We start from the raw sequence: 20,827 nt of genomic DNA on the forward strand, positions 1-20,827 counted from the left end.
ATTCATATGTCTTGACTATGTTACATTACGATAAACAATGAATGAAACAGCGTTCAAAATGTCTTCGAGAGAAAGAAACATTCAAAATATTATCAACATTCTAAAATACCCACAAGTTTGAATCCTACACACTTACTATCCCTGATGCGCCCAAAAAGTATCAGTACACTTAAATCAAACGCCATTTCTTAAAGACACTAAACATAATTTTTGTTTATTTTATTCAGATATTGATCACAAAGGACTGAGCATACATCCGTTAGGCTTTATTGAACCCGTAACAATAGGTAGCAGAAATCACCTTGAAGGAGAAAATATCTAAATTTGTCACTATTCAAATGAGCATTGCTTAATGAAATAAAATCGTATCAAAGTACGTAGATCAAAAAAATTCTCAATCTATCGACTGAAACTTATCGATAAAACAATATGCAGACATTATTCTCTCAACTCAAAATGTTATTTACGAATGTAATGCAATGCAGACTTTCAGGAACTCTTTGAAATGAAGTTGGCAATGAGAAGAAAGACTTGGAATACTAGTTTTGTTGTTAAAGGAGATGAAATGGGGACATGTAAAGTTTTAAGCCCAAGCTGTAATTAAATACAGTTTGATGAATTTGTTAAAACGAGTTTAACCAAAAAAGGACAATATAAACGAGATGACATGCAAGGACACAGTGAAAAACCTTAAAATAAATATTCGGCTTAAAATGATTGTTCAGTAATGTTAAGTTCTGGTCATGAAAAGAGGAAAGGGAAGCATGTGACTTTCCCTTCCGACGAAGACTTGTTTTAAGAGTTTGAAGAACTCTTTAAAATCATTTTGACAGACGAAGAAAAACAAATGAACATGATTTGCTAAAGGAAATCAAATGGGGACATGCGAAAACCAACCAGAAACAGAGTTTGACGAATTTGTTGAAATGATTTTGACATAAGAAGAAAGACAAGAAAGATTACTTTTTTTTTCTGACAATGAAGGATGGTGTCCCTGTAGAGCGAGCTCAGAGGAAGAGGAAGCTATACGAGATCAGACGCTGATTTCAGATCCAGGTCTCCGACTTGTAATGCAATACAAAGATTGTTCAAGGAGCTATAAAATTAAATATTAACTTTTCAAAATTTATATTGTAGAAAAAAATCGACACTATTATGATTATGAATACTTCAAGCACTGCTGACCCACGCCGAATTAGAATGGTGATACATGTACTTGTAATTTCATCTCTTAAAACTTGCATTTTTGCCTTTTAACTTGTTACAAATTGTTAACCATCTGTATACACAGACATAGGGTTAAAACTGTTAGGGTGTTTTATGGAATATGTTCTGTACATAAACTTCTTTGGGCATTCCAGGCCTTAAGCTTGTTAAAGATTGTAGATTATTGTGTTGAAACTTGACAGACACATTCTTTAGGGTGTTCAAATTAAATCATGAATGAATGAATACAGGCCTTAAGTCAGTTGAATATGACTGTTCTAATTTTCCTTAAGCTGTTTGTGTGTACATGTACTTTGGTTAGTTATTTAGAAAAAGTGAATGTAAAATGCAATTTTGATCATGTTTTCGTCAACAATTTTTACTTAGATCCGCCTTCTAAATTCGAGATTTGGTCTAGTCGTTTTAACCATTTGTTATTGGGACAGCAAGTGCCGAGTTGAGAAATAAAAGGTGCCATGCTCACCACATCTACAGTAGTAAAGTACAATACTGTAAAATGTAAAATGAGGTGAAAAGCGACAGTATTTGACTGTTCTCAGTTATCATGGTCGACCTAAAACTGTGGTCGTCAAGATATCAAAACGTGGCAGATACTTTTTAGGATACCCGTTCTGAAGTTATTTCTATATAAATTATAATATTTCACCTCGATCAAAGTTTAACCCAAAGTCGTATTACCATATCACCCAGATCATGGGCAACAACTAATAATGGAAGCAACAGACTAGAGTTCTAAAATTAGGACCCAGATTTGACCATTCCCAATTATTCTAGAATTTCATTCTTCAATAAAGATAATTCCACGACGACATGAGTCACTCAACCTTGAACTAGTTTACGAAACAAAATGGCCACTATTCCAGCCATTTATATGATATGGCGTCTTCTTTTAATATGATGAGTATTTGTGTCACTTTTGTCGATCTATTTTAAGCATCTAAATATCATTCCATTTATAGGTTTTACCAATAGATTCGACACCCTTTGCCCTTGCATGGCCTTTGAATTTCATCCTGAATCGGTTTGTGACTAACACTCTGTACGGATTCCCCTTGAACGTCCTTTCAATTATTCTCACCTACATTCAAACTTAGAAACTTTGTCTGAGTATGCAGATAACACATTCTTGGCACCTTGATGTCTGTTTTAGGTGAACTGAATCCAAGTTTTGTGCATGCACCCATTCCATTCAAATCTAATTTGTCAATTCAATGTGCCCTCTGGGTGATATTCAGTGACAATTTCATGGGTAAAATATCACATGAGTCTTCCTGTGTCTTGGTAAAGTGACGATCACTAATGTGCATGGTAAGAACATCTTAAAATGGACCAACCAAGTATCAATGTAGCTCTGTGGGAAACCAAGCAAACTAGCAGACTTCGAATTCGGGGGTCATGCCCAACGCAATACGAACAGGTGTGTATCTACGGTTTAGATAAATGGTCGGACAAGAAGCGGCAAGAACAGCAGCGGAGCAAGAAACCTCAAGAACTTTTTAACGGGAAGCTGAGTAATAGAAATGTAGCAGTATGGGTAATGTGAATCTACATTCTGGACGATGCTGAGGGGGTTCACGAGGGTGCTGCTGAGATTGGAAGTCCATCAATTTTGATATAAAATTGGATCGATTGAGCCACGTCTCGTCCAATATTTTAAAACTCATAGCGAGACCAATAAATATTGGGTGTAAAGCATCCAATTGTATCATTATTATGTGTTGGATCCAATTTTTCACACACTTGGATTCGTCAAATTCATTTATTTTCATGGCCAGATGAAAATATGAGCTATCATAATCAATAAACTCATTTGTGCTGTAAATTTGTGGAACGTTCAGGCAACGACCTTTATTTTATTTTTCAAAGTTGTGTTACCATATCACCCAGATCATGGGGGAACAACTAATAATGGAAGCAACAGACTAGAGTTCTAAAAATAGAACCCAGATTTGACCATTCCTAATTATTCTAAAATTTCATTCTTCAATAAAGATAATTCCACGACGACATGAGTCACTCAAGCTTGAACTAGTTTACAAATCAAAATGCCCACTATTCCAGCCATTTATATGATATGGCGTCTTCTTTTAATATGATGAGTATCTGTGTCACTTTTGTCGATCTATTTTAAGCATCTAAATAATATATCATTCCATTTATAGGTTTTACCAATAGATTCGATACCCTTTGCCCTTGCATGGCCTTTGAATTTCATCCTGAATCGGTTTGTGACTAACACTCTGTACGGATTCCCCTTGAACGTCCTTTCAATTATTCTCACCTACATTCAAACTTAGAAACTTTGTCTGAGTAAGCAGATAACACATTCTTGGCACCTTGATGTCTGTTTTAGGTGAACTGCATCCAAGTGTTGTGCATGCACCCATTCCATTCAAATCTAATTTGTCAATTCAATGTGCCCTCTGGCTGATATTCAGTGACAATTTCATGGGTAAAATATCACATGAGTCTTCCTGTGTCTTGGTAAAGTGACGATCACTAATGTGCCTGGTAAGAACATCTTAAAATGGACCAACCAAGTATCAATGTAGCTCTGTGGGAAACCAAGCAAACTGGCAGACTTCGAATTCGGAGGCCATGCCCAACGCAATACGAACAGGTGCGTATCCACGGTTTAGATAATTGGTCGCCAAGAAGCGGCAAGAACAGCAGCGGAGCAAGAAACCTCAAGACCTTTTTAACGGGAAGCTGAGTAAGAAATATAGCAGTATGGGTAATGTGAATCTACATTCTGGACGATGCTGAGGGGGTTCACGAGGGTGCTGTTGAGATTAGAAGTCCATCAATTTTGATATAAAATTGGATCGATTGAGTCACGTTTCGTCCAATATTTTAAAACTCATAGCGAGACCAATAAATATTGGGCGTAAAGCATCCAATTGTATCATTATTATGTGTTGGATCCAATTTTTCACACACTTGCATTCATCAAAACATAATAATACAAATAAGAGGATGAAATTCGCAGCAGTCGACATCAGTTACATACCAAACATGTGTCCACCGTGACACGAAAGACGGTCTTTTGGAATGTGATTTTTTTCTTACCAAAACGTCACATACTTGCAATTTTTGCACTCCTCTATTATTGGATGATCCCTCCAAGGTTAATTGTTAGATTATAATAGAGAAGAAATTAGAGGATTTGTGAATGGCTATTATGGATTATCTATTGAGAGCCACTTGCAATATAATATTAATTGACTCAAAATAATGAATCCTTCGCTAGGAGCCATGTAAGGCAATAGAAGCACAGTTGCCAGGTGTTTTCATGGCCAGATGAAAATATGAGCTATCATGATCAATGAACTCATTTGTGCTGTAAATTTGTGGAACGTTCAGGCAACGACCTTTATTTTATTTTTCAATATAAACAATTTTGACGACCAACTCTTCTTTGGGCACAATCGGCGTCAAAAACTATTGACAAGGTGAAGCCAAGTTTCTGTGTCGTTAAGCTATGGCTATATGTACGTTGTGGTACAAGCGTCACTGTCAATATCCATTTTATTTTTAGAACGAATGTTCAGAAGTTTTAAAATTGTATCAACTAAAAAGTGTACCTGTTTTAATACCTATGAGTATGCTGTAATAGATTTCTAATTGAATTTGATTTTAATTCGATAATTCCTACTCCCCTTTTCAAGCTATTATGATCCAAAAAATTAACCCGGAAAATTAATGGCATTATTATGTATTTGTGGAAACGTTGTGCAACACTTTCGTTCATGGAGTACAGTTACAAAAATGGGAATTTAAGTGAATAAATCAAATACTAGGATGAGTTCGAACTGAATGGGTTACAATAACTAAAGTAAACTTGGTCAACATACATAATCTATAGGCTGCTCACCCTTTTTTTTAATACGAACAATGTTGACGTCCAACAATACTTAAGCCACAAATAGTGTCGAACAAAATATTGACAAGATGAAGCCAAGTTTTTGTGTCATTAAACTTTCGCTCTGTGTACCTTGTGTCACATTTAAATATCAATTTGATTTTTTATATTCATAACGTTAAAGCATATAAAGAAGTTGCATTAATTACATAGTTTACCTGTGTCGACACCTATGTTGTCATAGACTAATTAAATGTGATCCTAATTTCATAATTCTTACTTCCCTTTTCAAGCTATCATGATAGTTACTATCGTTACTACTTTGGGCACAAACGGCGTCGAAAAACCAATGACAAGGTAAAGCCAAATTTTTATGTCATTACACTATCGCTCTGTGTACATTGCGGTACCCAGCGTCATTGTCACATAAAAGTATGGGTTTTATTTTTAGCATTAAATGTTAAAATATATTAATAACTTCGTCCAAGTGCATGCAATATAAAGTTGTATGAAATCCCCTCACGTATTTACCTGTTTAACACTATCCTGAAGTGTTCTAATTAATTTTAATTCGATAAGTCTAACTTCCCTTTCAAGTCAATTCGCATTCCGTTATATAGCAAACAAGTTTGAAGCAGACCATTTGGTAATTGCTCTAGCAACACTGAATGGCAAGAGGATATGACCACCCTACTTTATCACTAAGTTCGGTTTTTGGTTGTTATTAGTTTATTTGTTTGTTTGTACATGTATTGGAATGCTATTTATTGAGCAGTTCTTTGGTTTAGAAAGACTAAGATTAATAATGTGAATATTGAAGTCCTGTGTCTTGTGAACGTGTCAACTTGTAATGATTACAGTATCTTTATTGTGTTCACTGTGGATTTTATAAATCCATGAAAGTGAAAGTGACAGTATATCCCAGGATAAATCTTGAAAATACAGAAGAAGTATGACACTAAAACCATCCACAAAATAAGAATCTATCAAAGTTGCTTGTATAATACAGGAGTACGCACTGCACTGGCAAGTGCAAAATTGTGCCTAAAAGGCTGGAACTGATCACCAGCAGTTGACATCGCACATGATATTGTTTTAATCTATGGATGTTTTTGTTAATAATTCAGTGAGGATGATGAGAGCTATTCATCTACCAATACAACGTAAAAAGTATTCAAGATTTCATGCAGAAATGTATCCCAAACTATAAAAGACATGATCACAAGTAATTGTTGACATAATAAGCAAATAGTGATTGTCACGCAAAATGTCGATATTGTTCATTACATGAAGTAATATGCAGTCACAGTACAACATGGTAGTGACCAAAGACCCAAAATAAAATTAATGATGTATATAACTGTCATAATACTTTTTGACATTCTGACAGTTTATTTGACAAGTAAATTTCCAATGCTGCATTGTCATGTCATTGTTTACTTTCAGAGTGAAGATGTCTCATTGTTCATTCAATGGGGTGATATGCTTAAATGCAATAGGAAACGCCTTATCGGCGTCTTCCTTAACAAAACACATCAACGCCATAAGAGTATTTATACTGCCAGATATGATAGAAAACGGTCATTAAAGGTTCATGAAGATTTGTCAAATACCTGTATCTCCTGCACCGTGTCATATAAGCTTATTGTAATGACCTTTTCCCTCATATCCCACAATCCTCTATTCCAGATGGTACTTCCGCCTGCGATCATCGTTTGAAGGTCTGATTTCATGCATCGCGTTCAAAGTCATGCGCGGATTGAGATGACTGCAAGCTAGGTCCTGGAATAGGGCATGATGGGATATAGGACAATATAATATATTATATATTATCATTTTTTGTGACTTTGATGACATAATCTTTCTAAATTCATACTGTTGTGTCATGGAGTGTAAAAACATTAAACGGGAAGTTGTATTTGTCATTAAGTCAAAAGATGAAGAATAAAGAATAATTTTTGAAATACTGAAATGGTCGCAATGAGCTACGTATTTTCAAACTGATTGGTAATACTCTTTATGGGAAAGGGCAGAGGAAAAGGGTCGCCAAGAGCTACCTCATTTTATCGAACCTTTAATTATTGGCATCGATACAATACTCTCTCAGAACAAAAAAATGGAACATCGAAGAGGTATCAATACATTTCTGACATATTTATGCACATTATGAATAAACTCATCAAAAGCTAAACATGGTTTCAAACACGTAATGTAATTATGTAATTTCAATTAAATAACAAAAATCACTATTAAGAAACACAGACTTTTGGGCCTGAAGATGTGATTTGATGACTGAAACCAAAATTTGAAACTCAAATAAGTGAACTTTTTAAACAAGTCAAACTAAAACAAATACAAATAACCCTAGAACTACCAGGGGGGTTTATCCTTATTAAAAAAAACCGCACGCATTTACGCCCAAACGACCTACGTTGACCCATCCTTTGCGCTCATTTTAGTGATAAAATGTTTACTTTTTTTACCCAAGCACCTTACTCGGGGGTAGGACCGGCCATCAAAGATCACCATAGAGTGGGGGGTTGGTGAGGCCCCAATAATTTTCATTTCGCTCTTGTGATATTATTCCAAGATCTACTGATTTTTAATGATTGAAACCAAACTTTGAAACTGAACCTTAGTGAGTGAACTTTTTAAACAAATTAAATTAAAACAAATACAATTTAATTGTCAATATCTCGGAAATATCTATATCAATGGTAGCTTAGCAAACCTATTAAGTACCAAATCAAATACGAAGTCAAATGATTGAGTTTGTCTTTAAATTCAGAATTGTTTCGTAGGATACCATAATTATAGCTGATAAAACATAGCACTCTCTTAAAGTAACACTTTGGGTGTTGAATTGACTGTCAACGTTTCCGTGGCTTTCTAAAATCATGTTTCCGGCACAAAGTACTTTAAGTCTAGTTAACCGTGTTAGCACTCAACACACAACGACCATCCGCCATTTTTTATTGTTCCAATTATCGTGTTTTTCTGAAACCTCCCAGTTTTCAACAGTCTCTTCTTTTACCGAATTAAGAATAAAATAGGTCAAAGTAAATTGTGTGTGTAAAATGCCTTGTGTTTTAATCAGTTTCATGTTAAAAAGTTGCTATAGCAATTAACAATGACCTAAAGGCAACGTTACCTTGTGAGAGAGGGGAAATTATTAAATCAAATGTGTTAAAAGTGTTAATCTGGTTCAGCGACCACTTAAGCACTATCCAGGGACTATGGACTTAAACACCTATAGCCAGGAAGATACTTAGTAAAAAGTTTTTAGGCAGGCATATTTAATTGCTTCACAGGTCATTTACTAGCATAATATAAAAATGTTTCTCTTCTTGGTTAGTTTTTGTCTTAATAAGTGATTGATTTATCTGGTGACAAACTTTCTCGTGATTATAATCATTTGACTGGTCCTACTATTAAAGTTTCATCAAGTAAATTCGTATGATTTCCACTACTTATATAAGGTGTCTACTTTAAATTGATGTTATATTACAGATGCTATATATTCTCTACACTAATGACCAAAATATTAACCTAAAAATACTTTTAAGTATAAGACTTAAAAGTCTTATGTCAATTAACTTGTTTTTTAGAAGACATCCTTAACTCATGTTAACAATGCCCTTGAACATCTCCTTGTCTACAATGAATTGTCATCCTTTACGCATTAGATCAAATTATCTAATTGAAATCATGAACAAGGTTATGTCCTAATTGAATCTACGTGATAATAAGGAGTGGATAGCCAGGTAAGTCACATAATAATAAGATACATAGGTAGGCACTTACAGGAGTGTGTACAGGCATAATTTCTCTTTAATGTCCTTGCAAATGTTATGTGTCAAGATAATTACCTCAATGTCATGACATGCTAGTATTTCATTATCAACTCGTCAACTCATTCTGTAAGATTGTCTAGAAGTGACACAGCTAATGCTTCTGACCCAAACCCATGCATGGTTTTATTCATTGTCATGTATTTTTCACTTCAGCATAAAATCTTGCAATATCTTGAAAACCTTTTGCCCCATTGTTGGACTTGACGGACCATGGTGGTTGGATGGATGTGATAGGCGAAATCATTCTATGCCCTGTTTATCTATACCAGGGAAGTAGTGTTTCTCTTTGATATAGTAATATAAGGGCTTCAGGAAGGCCTAAGACAGGAATGATGATATAAATCTCCCTTCCGCCTTTCACATTTACAGCTGGACATGAGCTGTGGATCGTAATGTACTGTAGCTTAATGTATAGCCAAGCCTTTCCGAGGTATTGTTTGTGTTCATGGTCGATTCGTTTTGTTTTGACCGTTTAGGTACTGAGGCAATTTGATTCATACGTTGATGTCTAACAAATACTATAACAACATAGTGAGTGACGTCAGTCATTATATTGGATTTAAGCTTTCGTCGCTAGAAAGGAGCGATTTATTCTGAACCAATGAAATGGATTGTTCTTTTCAAAGCTATGAGAAACAATTCAGCACATTAATATTTCAAGTGCTTATCAATCATGTTAATAGTGATAGGAATGTTATTTCAGCATAAGTCTTATCAATTGCAATCAGAAGTAGATTAAGATCAGGGCGAAGACATTTGGAAAGATTGCTATCAAATGTGGATGTGTAAAGCGTTAACGATGCAATAATTATGATTAACCAGGTATTGAAATACTCCAATTAGCAGTATGATTCGACTACATTGATAAATACGTTTTCATAAATACGCACGTGACCACCTAAGTGCTGCCATAACAGCCTGTAGACAGTAAGTCTCGACCTTTTGCATAGCTGGTGGTCTTCCTATATATTTGAATGCAAAGGCGGAACAACATGAGACTACTGTACTGCAAAAGTGTCTATTTTGTTCAACTTTGTGATTATATTGTAAACGTGTCCGTCGTTGAATATTTTTTGCCGTTGTCAAATACTTTCAAAATGTTGTATTTGATAACATATTACAAATTCGGAATAATTTTGCTGTTCAATTAATACTTGATGCAAGAGGATTTGGTCACGCTTACTTGTCGTGCCCATGGATCACGTGCCTTTTTGTAAAAACGTATTTATAAATATTGTCGAAGCGTACTGATCACTACATTAGTAGGGCTAGTTTGATTGTTTGAAGCAATGCTCGAAGAGTAAACATAACTAATCCAAATTATTTTTTTTTTTTAAGTTTTACAAATTCGTTTCCAAATAAAAGGACATTTCATGAAAACCGTTTTGCTTCCAGTTCCAGAAACTTAAATAGTTTATGTTTTTATAAAAATTAAAAAAAAGAGTTATTCAGCATGCTATGTAGATTTACAAAGCTAACAAGATACAGCGGTTTCTGGAAGGATTCGGCTCCGGGGTTCGACTCAACAATGGGAATGAAAAATATTCCATGTTGAAATTATTAATTTTCAGAGTGTAGATTACAATCGTCAAAATACCCTGGGCTACTGTCAAACATCAAATAGGTCATTATACATATTGTTACAACCGTTAACCTAGTTGCAACAAGACATATGATTGAGTCTAACGTCTTACCGGAAATCACATTTTTGGAGACAACTCTACCGGCACAATGCAACGGAAACCAATTTCAACATTTTCCATTGGTGAGTGCCTATATCGCACGAAGCTGTCATGGTTGGCCCCAATTCAAATATTTCTCTCACGTGACTCATAAAACATTTTAGGCATTTTTTTACCTGAAACAGCTCATAAAATAGCGCCTGAAAGAATCATTAATACCACATTTTTACGCAGGAATTGATGTTTTATTTTATAAGCTGTTGTTTAAACTAAAAGCATTCGTGTTCCTCAATATACAAGACTTAAGATGAATGAAAATAGCCTATTTTGAATTGAACACCTGAAGAACAATATAGGCCTATTGGTTTGATAAGAATATATTTCAAAGGATATCTTCGAAACAAATTCATAGCTTATCACACCTGCTTCGGTCAGGTATCTATTCATCTCAACAAACAAACCAGAGATTCAACTGTTGCACCGGTATCAAATGTCACCATAACGTCATATTTTACCTTTTGGTATATTTTTAAGTTTAAGATCAACTTACCTGCTAAGGTGACAACGGTAGTCCACAGAAACAAGTTACAACAAGCCATTATTACTCCTTTCAAAACTTGGAAGACTTGCAGAAAAATAATATCCAGTATGAACTCATATGGCAACCACCAATATCAGTAATAAATCCCTGGCAAGAAATTACCGGGAGTCGTCAATGGGCAATCAATGGTTCTCTATATCACTCTGGACGAAAGTTCCCTGTCTCTTTTCAGTTTGAAACTGTTGTACTGAGCAGTGTCAGAGCGCCAACTGAGCCAGCCATTCAACTTTTTCCCTTTACCTATACTTTGCCTAGTGTAAGCAAGCGTACTAACTTCCCAAGAACTTGACGTAATGAATTCCCATAATGCAATGCGGCCAATAACTATGAGGTGCTAGCAGATTTCACCACTTTTGTCTAATTCATACAAATCCCTTACAAATGCGTTACTGAAGAGCTTTTCAAAGTAATATCAATATATTTGGTATTGGTTTCTAAATATTGGTTTCTAAAGGCAGCGAATGCTCAATACTTAAACTCAAAATAAAGAACGTAAGGTACTCATATATCCTATAGTAGTGCATTTGTATATTTTACAAATTGATTATGTAAGTTCTTTGAACGATATTTTGCTCATTGTGATTGGGTTGTGATGGTTCATAGTGTATTGATAATGGTATGCACAAATTCCAAACTACTTCCCTCAGCTTCCCTATGTGCATGTGCAAGGGTGATGATAACGATACATTCAGGACATTACGCTAGTGCAAAGGATACTGTTTAGAATGTGACGAAAAATGGACGAGTTTGCTGAGGCGCAATTTAGAATATTACTTAGTAAAGTTTTTGACGGAACATGTGCTCATCGTGACACGAATAAATGTGTCATTTGGGAGGTTGTTGTTTCTTGCCATATTCAAGTGCATGGTAAGTAATAGAGGCCCTGCATGCTTTTATCGATTGGCTGCAAACAAAAGATTTGAACCGGTGTTCTTCACCGTAATCATGGCGCAGTGCAGTCCATTCAATCAAATGTTGTCATCAACCTATTTGATCGTAGTGCATTTGTTATGTGTGTGAGACGAACTGTCGCGGTAGATCATGATGCAGTCATGTCTACAGTAGAATTCATCTCGACCTTTGCAGGACTTAAACCCCATTAAAAGCTATCAAACCAAGATAACACTCATTGAAACAGCTCAACTGATTAAATCGGATCTTCTCTGGTTGTGCACATGTGTCTGTTTTATATGTGTGGTATCGCTATGAGGTGCTATAATACAGCTTCAGTTGGGTAACTGATTATAAAGGAAACGCAAGGAAACAATGGTATGTGGACCTTTGTTCACGAAATGAGACAATGGCCTGCTTTTTGTTAACCAGCATTCTTGAAAATGAGCAACATAATGATTGTTGACTTAACACGGTTTGGAAATAATTTCTTCATATTTTTGGTGTTATCTGTCGTTTACATATCCTTCCTAAAACACAAAAGTGCGACTATTTCCAAACACCTAAATTAGCTAAATATTTAGGACATGTTACAAAACTATATTTTCTAGAATTTCATAGAATAGTTTAAATGTAGCTTGTACCGTTTTTTTGTGGCATCCTTCAGAACGGAGTGGTCCGTTACCAATATAGCTCAATATTTTCGGTCAAATCTCCATTCAATTAACACGGGGAGTTGGCTAGCTATGAGCTAGCTATGCTTTGCCCTCACTCATATTCCACGAAAGTGCGACTATTTCTGAACATCTAACCTAGCTGTAATTTTAGGTCATGTTAGAGAAATATATTTGCTAGAAGTTTGGAGAATAGTTTAAATATTGGCCGGTTATTTTTCACACAGTGATGTTAACTAGGCAAATGCAATATACTTCTAACATACACTATTTGTAAAGGTCGCGCGTCAATGGTGAGAGCACTGTGTATTGTGTATAGGAAAACGGACAGTAACTGCAGTATGGTGCAATCATGCTTTTGTTGTATGCATTTGAGAAGTCCGCCATATTTACGGTATGATACGTCATATGCACAACCTCTATTGATGAAATCTTTTAGGGATAACATTATTACAATTAGGGTTGTGAAGATATAATAACTGAGAAGGGTGTTCGAATAGAATTCAGCATGTTCAGAGGCAATTGTATTCATTCACTCGTGCATAATGTTTTAATCGGATTATAGGTTGCATCGCTGGGAGCCATACGAGTGATCTGGAGCAACGGTTGTATGATGTCTTGTTATTGTATTCAACCTATGATTGCAGACATACACAGGTGATGAGTGCAACCTGCTTGTAGTGCAGGGCGATATATTCAAAATAGAGAGTTCCCGTGTTTTCAAGCGGAACGGACTACAATAGTGTTTATAACGTGATTCGCACCGCCGTATTCCTCATTCCTTTGATTTGGTCAATGACCCTATTGGTGCTACATTCTACAAAATAACATTTGCTAATTATTGCGCGAGTGTTGGTATTCTGAAAATTGTAAACGGAGTTTAGGTTTCCCTCCAAGATGGCGGGTAACCCAAAACACGGGAACTCTCTATTGTTTTTACCTATTGCTATGGTAGTTAATCCGATTTATTCAAGTGGTTAGTAATTGATGAAATCTTTTTAGGGATAATCAAAACTAAAGCTATAGAGATAAAAGAGGGATTAACTGAGTAGGGTGTTCGAAGAGACAATAGTATTCATTCACTCGTGCATAGTGTGTTAATCGGATTATTGCTTGCCTCGCTAGGAGCCATACGAGTGATCAGGAGCAACGGTTGTATGATGTCTTGATGACCATATGATTGGCTACCAAAGAACTTATAACATATAACTTATACGATATGCTTATCTTGATGTAGGGCCAATGTGCGGGCATTGTGGGATATCATTGACTTCCAGCCATCAACTTCCCGGCATAAACCTGACGGTAACATCCGGAATCAAATCTCTATAATTTATGTGGATTTCCTTCTTGGTGATAGCAAAAAGGAAAATGGATAAAAGAGTGAAAATCTGAAAATACTAACTGAAATATTGCGAAGTGAGAAAAGAAACAAATAATCGGAAGAATAATATTAAAGTGTATTTAATGGTTCTGTAAAGTTGGTTTGAACATTTTGTAATTTTTTATGTGCCGAGTTAGTCATGTCGTTACTCATAAATAGTCCATAGTAACATCAAGTTTAATATAGCTATCCACTATGTATGCTAGATAAAATAATTCCGTGACACTCAGAAATATTAAATCTATTTTAATTTCCTTTGCAACGAATTTGAAAGATACCACATTGACACTAATTACAGAAGGAATAGAAAAACTTCGTAAAGGAATTATGTGGTTTCTTGCTAATTCTATAGGGAAAGCATGCGAGCTTCTGTACACAGCTGCTGTTGACATAGCTCATATTAGCAGAATTAACATTTTGGGATTTGTATTGACAATTATTTCATTTTGCATATTTTATATTCGTAATTATACTACTCTTAACTTAGAAATATCGGAGTATAGATTGAAATTCCAAATGCACACCCCTATAGGGGAGTTCGGATTTCCGGATTTTTTGTCCAGTCGTGACTGTTGGAAATCCAGTAAAGGAATCCGGCAGAAATATAGTTCAAAATCAGAAATCCTAAATTTGAGAGCTCATTTTGGGAATTTCCGTGATTTATCCTTTATTTAGTTAAATTTCCAAGCTTTTTCAAGTGGAAATCCGGACATTTCTGTGATTGAAAAGTTACTCCTCTATAGGGGGTGTGCACTTATTTTCTGGAATAGCCCAATGGGCTATATTTATCTTCCTCTGAATATTCCAATAAGGCACATAGATTTTTAAAAAGCTAGGAAGTTAAATGAAGTTGATATCTTTACCAAGATATTAAGTGTATGACTTCCTGTGACGCTACTCTCCTTGACATATCCATATCTCTACCAAGCAGAGAAATTAGCATGATATTCTGATTTATTCGATCTCAACCGGAAGCACGTTGGTGTGTTTCATTTATATTTGCCTTAAAGTTGTTTTAATTGCATTAGGTTATGTTTCCATTAGTCAATAGTAAAGGCGTCTTAAGAATATGTATCTAAACCAATGGTAAGCTTGTTGTTTGATTTCTTCTGGCAATCCAAAGAAATTATTCATCATCGTGCCTCTCTTTAAAAAAAAAAGTGCAGAGATTTGTAGTGCAAGCCTCAGCCTACCTTACTTTGATTGGTACGATTCATGTGCCATAAGATGAAATAAGATCATGACACACTTTTAGTTTTACCAGGATTTCTGTTGTCAATCACCTCCAGAAATATAATAAAGCTATAAAGTAAATCCATGTATGTGTCATTGTATTTTACATTTTGTCACTTACTAGCAGAAAAGTTGCTATTGTGTAAGAAAGCGATTCTTCTTCGGGAGGATTGAGTACAAACATTTAACAGAATGTTCTTGTTGCTCTATTTCGTATGGAAATCCCACGGAAATCCACAGATATCATTCATCATAAATGTGCCTTTATTTGATTGACACGATTCATGTATCATGATTAAGAATTATATGATGACATACTTTTAGTATAACTATAGTCAATCACCTCAATAAAAACATATGATGAAGCAAATCCATGCATGTGTCATTGTAGGTGACACCGTTTTACTCAGGTATTCTCGTTAAAGGTGTGTAGTTCCATTTTAACACATAATATTTACTATACTATATCTTACACGCACTAAGAAAAAAGGATATTAAAGGTTTATTTTGTTGTCTTCCATGGAGAACTTTTAAGAACAATTGAACATTCTCCAACGGGTTTGGTTCTATAAGGAATTTTTGGGGTCCTAAAAATATTGAGAGTCCTTGTTTCCCGAGGGTGCTCAGACAAAAAGGTTCTAAGTTGCGCCCTTTTTAAAGAGTGCGTCGAGCCCATTATTCGAACATTCTTATTCCAAATTGTGTGCAATTGTTAAATTGTTTCCGCGTTTTTTCATGTTAGAAGTCAAACAAATACAGATATGCGCGTATCTTAATTGCGCAGTGGTCATTGACATGCTCTTGGGGTGGTATCCTTAGCCTACAACGCCTTTGCTAAAAGGTGTTAAATTATAACGGAGCCTACAAGAAAACTAGCTAACTAAAACTAGGCTATAGGCTTTCTTTTGACACAGGGTCTCGGTTTCGATAGGTCCAATGTGGAACGATGATGGGCTCTTCATATTATAACCCATCTTTAAGTTATCTTTTTAATTGTTGATTACTAATTACCTTTCATACAGAACATTAAGAACGTTTCATGTTGGAATAATATATTTTTACAAAGAAACGCATTATTAACAAAATAAAAATGCGCTATGAAAATAGAAAAACAAAAAGAACACCACAACAAATATGTGAACTTTTCAAAGTACATTTACCGTTTGTTGGCCTCATCGTATAGATAAATTGGCAAATAGGCAAATATTCAATAATAAAAGGATTTATAGATAACACATAAAGGAAAATGATTGAAATTTGATTCATACATTAAACCACAACCTTTGTTCATAAACAAAAAACACAGTCCTTTCCGAACGCCAATGCAATCCAAGGCAATCCACAGCAGACAACCTTTTCAATATTAAATTATTTACGCTTTCAACACTTCGGTCTAGATCTGCCATTCTCTATTTCAATCATACACTAGCTCAACCAAAAGCAATTTGCTCAACTTAAATCTTAATTGATGTTTTTACGGGAATAGACAAACTATATTTATATACAAAATAATATATTGTATATACGATTGCACGCAAGAGGAGTTACAAAATTATGGGCAATAATGAGGCACTCAGTCCCCCCCCCCCCCCCCCACCCATAGTTATTCCATGCACGTGCAAATACTTCATGTACCGTCAGATCAATTTAATAGCCAAAAGGTTTGACGAAGTATCTTTAAAGACAAGGATAAACGTATGTCGAACAATAGATGCATGGTATAAAGACAACACAAAAACGTTGTTACACAATCTATACTTTACATGTATACCTGCTTTATTAATTATTTGCGCCATATTTAACACGTTCAAGAATAATACGTTCTGTGCAAACTTAAATGAAAACCACAAGAGCACACATCTGAACTTATTAAAAGTGCATGTACCGTTTGTTGGTCTCATCAGGTATGGGCATATTTTGTATTTGGCAAATCTGCAAATGTTCAATTATTAAAGGATTAAAGAATTAAGCACAGGAAATCGATAGATTCACACATTAAATCACATTTTTACAGTTGTGGTCCTTCCCTTGAATGCCCTCAAACGTCAAGCCAAGTCAGACAACCCTTTTCAAAATTAAATTATTTGCGCTTCTGCTTGAAGATCTGCCCAACTGCTTGCTAAGTCAGACTCTAAAATGTTTGTACATTTAGTTACTGCCTTTAATACTAACAAATATGATATACAACAAAATTTAACGTTGCACTATCAAAAAACATTTTTCTTTTATTGTATGTAATATTTCACCTACAAGAAATTAAACATCAGAGAGAGAAAAAGGTTATTTCCAGATTTATAGCCAGAAAATGCAAACTATGAAAGAGTAGTTGAAGAAAGGGGTTGAATCGCGCATGATGAAGAAAAGTCCATCCAAATTATTGGGAAATCCCTCAACATAAACCTGTCGACTAATATCGGTGCAAATGAAAAGACAGAACAAAGACGACTCAACAATCAAAGAATTTTTTCCAAAAGCTCAATGAGATTTATTTCCTTACTTAGTATTTTTTAGAGGCGTGATCCGAGTATTAGAAAGTTTTTCTAGTTCGACTCTCGAAAATTGAGGTTTGCGTCACCAATTAACAAGGAAAACTTTTTACATGACCAGAAGTCAATAGCCCATGAGGAGCGACACAGATCAATAATTGATATAGGCACTATAAAAGACAACCACATGGGCCAATCAGTGGTTCACAGCGGCTTAGGAACAACAAGATTTAAGAGATACAGTAAAGCATCAGACACGTGAAATAAGATGCGTATGCACTCTGCTCCTGAAGGATGGTGCGCCGTTGTCAGATATGTCTCGGACTACATGAAGGTCCTGTCAGTTGATATGGTTCTAGAAACTGGTACTGTGTGAGCATGGCAAGGCATGGACAAGCTGGAACGGGTAGCTCTTCTGACTACAAATAGCTTTGGTAGTAGTACCTTCAGATCTGGTGGGCACAAGTTCGTGTGCATTTAGTAGAGGTCTGTTGCTGCAGCCACTTGACACCTTTGATGGAGAAATGTGATGTTCAGCTCTGAACTTGCTTCCTCTGGATATAGTATAGTAATTCTAGAGTGGTGCCACTCATCTAAGACAGCGAGGCATATTCCATCACACTGCGAACATGAGCGTTGTAAACGTTTGCTCTGCCTCTGATATCAAGTTTATTTGCAACTGGGAGCCCCCAGCTTCTGTCCTGCTCTTACCTGAATGAGACGTTAAAAATGTGCTTTGTACCAAACAGAAGATCTAGCTTGATTGAATTCCTCTTTCTTGATATTGCCATTGCCTTACATTTCTATGGCTCGAAGGTCACCTTCCATCTGTCTGCCCAGATCCTCATTTTCTCCAGGTCTCTGTCCAGGTTAGCAGTAACAGCTTCCGAAACAAGGTGGAATTGTCTCCGCAGAGGTAGAGTTGGTTTTACACTCATCACCCAGGTCATCAATGAAGACAGTGAACAAAAGTGAGCACAATATTGACCCATGGGGAACTAATGCATTGATGGAGGAAGTATTTGATGACTGGCCAGATAAGACAACTTTGATTTAACCGAAGGGCTTTTTGGCGACTGGATTGGAAAGAAGTGGGGAATAAAGAGAGAAAATAAAGAAGGTGTTTGCTCTGGGTGGTGGATTCGAACCCGAGACTCCTCGCATGCCAACCTCTAGGTCGTCATCACTTAGCCACGGGACTTACGCTGGCCGGGCCAGCAAAAGCGTGCCTATAAATCACTTAGGGTGATTGCATCATCACATCCCGTGGGATGCACGCACGCGCAGTGAAGTTGTTTGTAGTATTTTGTAGTACTCAAGTCGGTTAGGGTTAACGATCTGTCAGGTAGCTCTTAATCCAGGTGAGCATCTTGCCGAATACTCCTTTTGCCATGAGTTTCGAGCAAAGGCTATTTTGACAGACCTTGTCAAATGCTCTTTTATGTCCAGGGCAAACAGGCACACTTCGTTGCCTCTCTCCAGGGAATTGGACCGGACCACTCTTGGGTCAGAATGGTGAGGATGCCAGCCGTGTTGTGGTGTGGCCTAAATCCAAACTGTCTATTCTATCAGGTGGTTTCCAAGGAGGTACTTATGAAGTTGGTTCTGTACAGTGGCGTAGCGACGGGGGCAGAGGGGGCACGTGCCCTGGGCGTCACCCTTAGGGGGGGCGCCGAATTGACCAATATGAACATTTTTGAGTTGCGCGCATTTCATCAGCACAACATCATTTGAAATATCAAATTAAGGCCAATATGCTTCATTATAACCAGAATTAATGAGTGATAGGCCGTATGTATGCATATTTTCGCGCGCTCCGCGTGCACTTGTTTCAAAGATTGGGGAGGGGCGCCATTATGTATCCTTAGCCCTGGGCGCTACAACCCATAGCTACGCCACTGGGTTTGTACAACAGTCTCCTGACCTTGCTGGTGATGCAGATCAGAGAGATGGGTGGTACATAGATGGATTAGACTTCTCTCGTGTTAATAGGGATGCCAGATGTAGTATTCCATTGGCTTAGGAACTCCCTTGAAGAAGCAAAGCTCAAACAGTGTGATCTTGAATTGTTATAATGTTGCTAAAAGGCGCAAAAAAAATAAGTTTCAATTTCTATTTTCAAATAAGCAAATCGCTGAAGGGGCCTTTAAAAATTTCCTTTTATAGAAGAGAAATGAGCCACCTTGATCTGGGGCAGACAAATATAACATTTGAAAAGCACAGACGACACCATTTGAATTACACTGCTTATTTTGGGTCTGCACACTGTACACTAAAAATACACGTGAAGAGATATTTGGCATAATGTTCAAATATTCGTTAATGAAAGGATTACTAAAAAATATTTCGCGAAATAGACGAGACAGATTGGTGTAATACTTCTAACCATGAGTGTAGTCTGTTCGTAAATACAATATAAGCGAAAGAGATTGGAACAGACAGATATACAGGAAATATGTAGAAATTGGATTCACATATTAAACCACAACTTTTTCTCATAAACAGCAAAAGAAGCATAGCCTTCCCAAAAGATAAGCCAAGCCAAGGCAATCCACAACAGACAGCTTATTTCAATATCAAATTATTTGAGCTTCCAAACACTTTGGTCTATAGCTCAAAATAACGCACGTTGTTATTGTTTATTGTATATAATTACTGTTTAGTAATGCTAAATATTATGGTTAAAGAATTTTAAACGTTAATTTTGCCTAAGATTTCACGTTCAAGCAATATTTGAAGCCATTGTGAACAGAGAGGCGCCAAGCAACCCCAAACATGGGTCGCCCATTTGAAAACAGGTGCAAACACATCTGGCACCGTCCCATCAATTTAGCCACGACGTACAGAAGCGAAAGGAGCGGTGAAGAAAGAGGTTGAATTAAGTATGTATGATGAGGAAGTCCCTCCCAAAATATGGTCTAGATCTGCATTTC

The 20,827-nt window shown here is 36.2% G+C and overlaps 1 protein-coding gene across 12 annotated transcripts in view; it reads right to left on the reverse strand.

Annotated features, from left to right (window-relative positions):
- LOC140152931 (uncharacterized) overlaps positions 1 to 11,447 on the reverse strand; it is a 114,603-nt gene extending 103,156 nt beyond the window's left edge. For all 12 annotated transcript variants that reach the window (XM_072175483.1, XM_072175482.1, XM_072175481.1 and 9 more), the window contains exon 1: positions 11,176 to 11,447. In XM_072175483.1, coding sequence (XP_072031584.1) covers positions 11,176 to 11,224 — 49 coding nt within the window. In that variant the 5' untranslated portion in view covers positions 11,225 to 11,447. The remainder of the gene's footprint in view (positions 1 to 11,175) is intronic.
- Positions 11,448 to 20,827: the final 9,380 nt, after the last annotated feature.

The sequence above is a fragment of the Amphiura filiformis genome, chromosome 5 (assembly GCF_039555335.1).
Source record: "Amphiura filiformis chromosome 5, Afil_fr2py, whole genome shotgun sequence".
Classification (NCBI taxonomy): Eukaryota; Metazoa; Echinodermata; class Ophiuroidea; order Amphilepidida; family Amphiuridae; genus Amphiura; species Amphiura filiformis.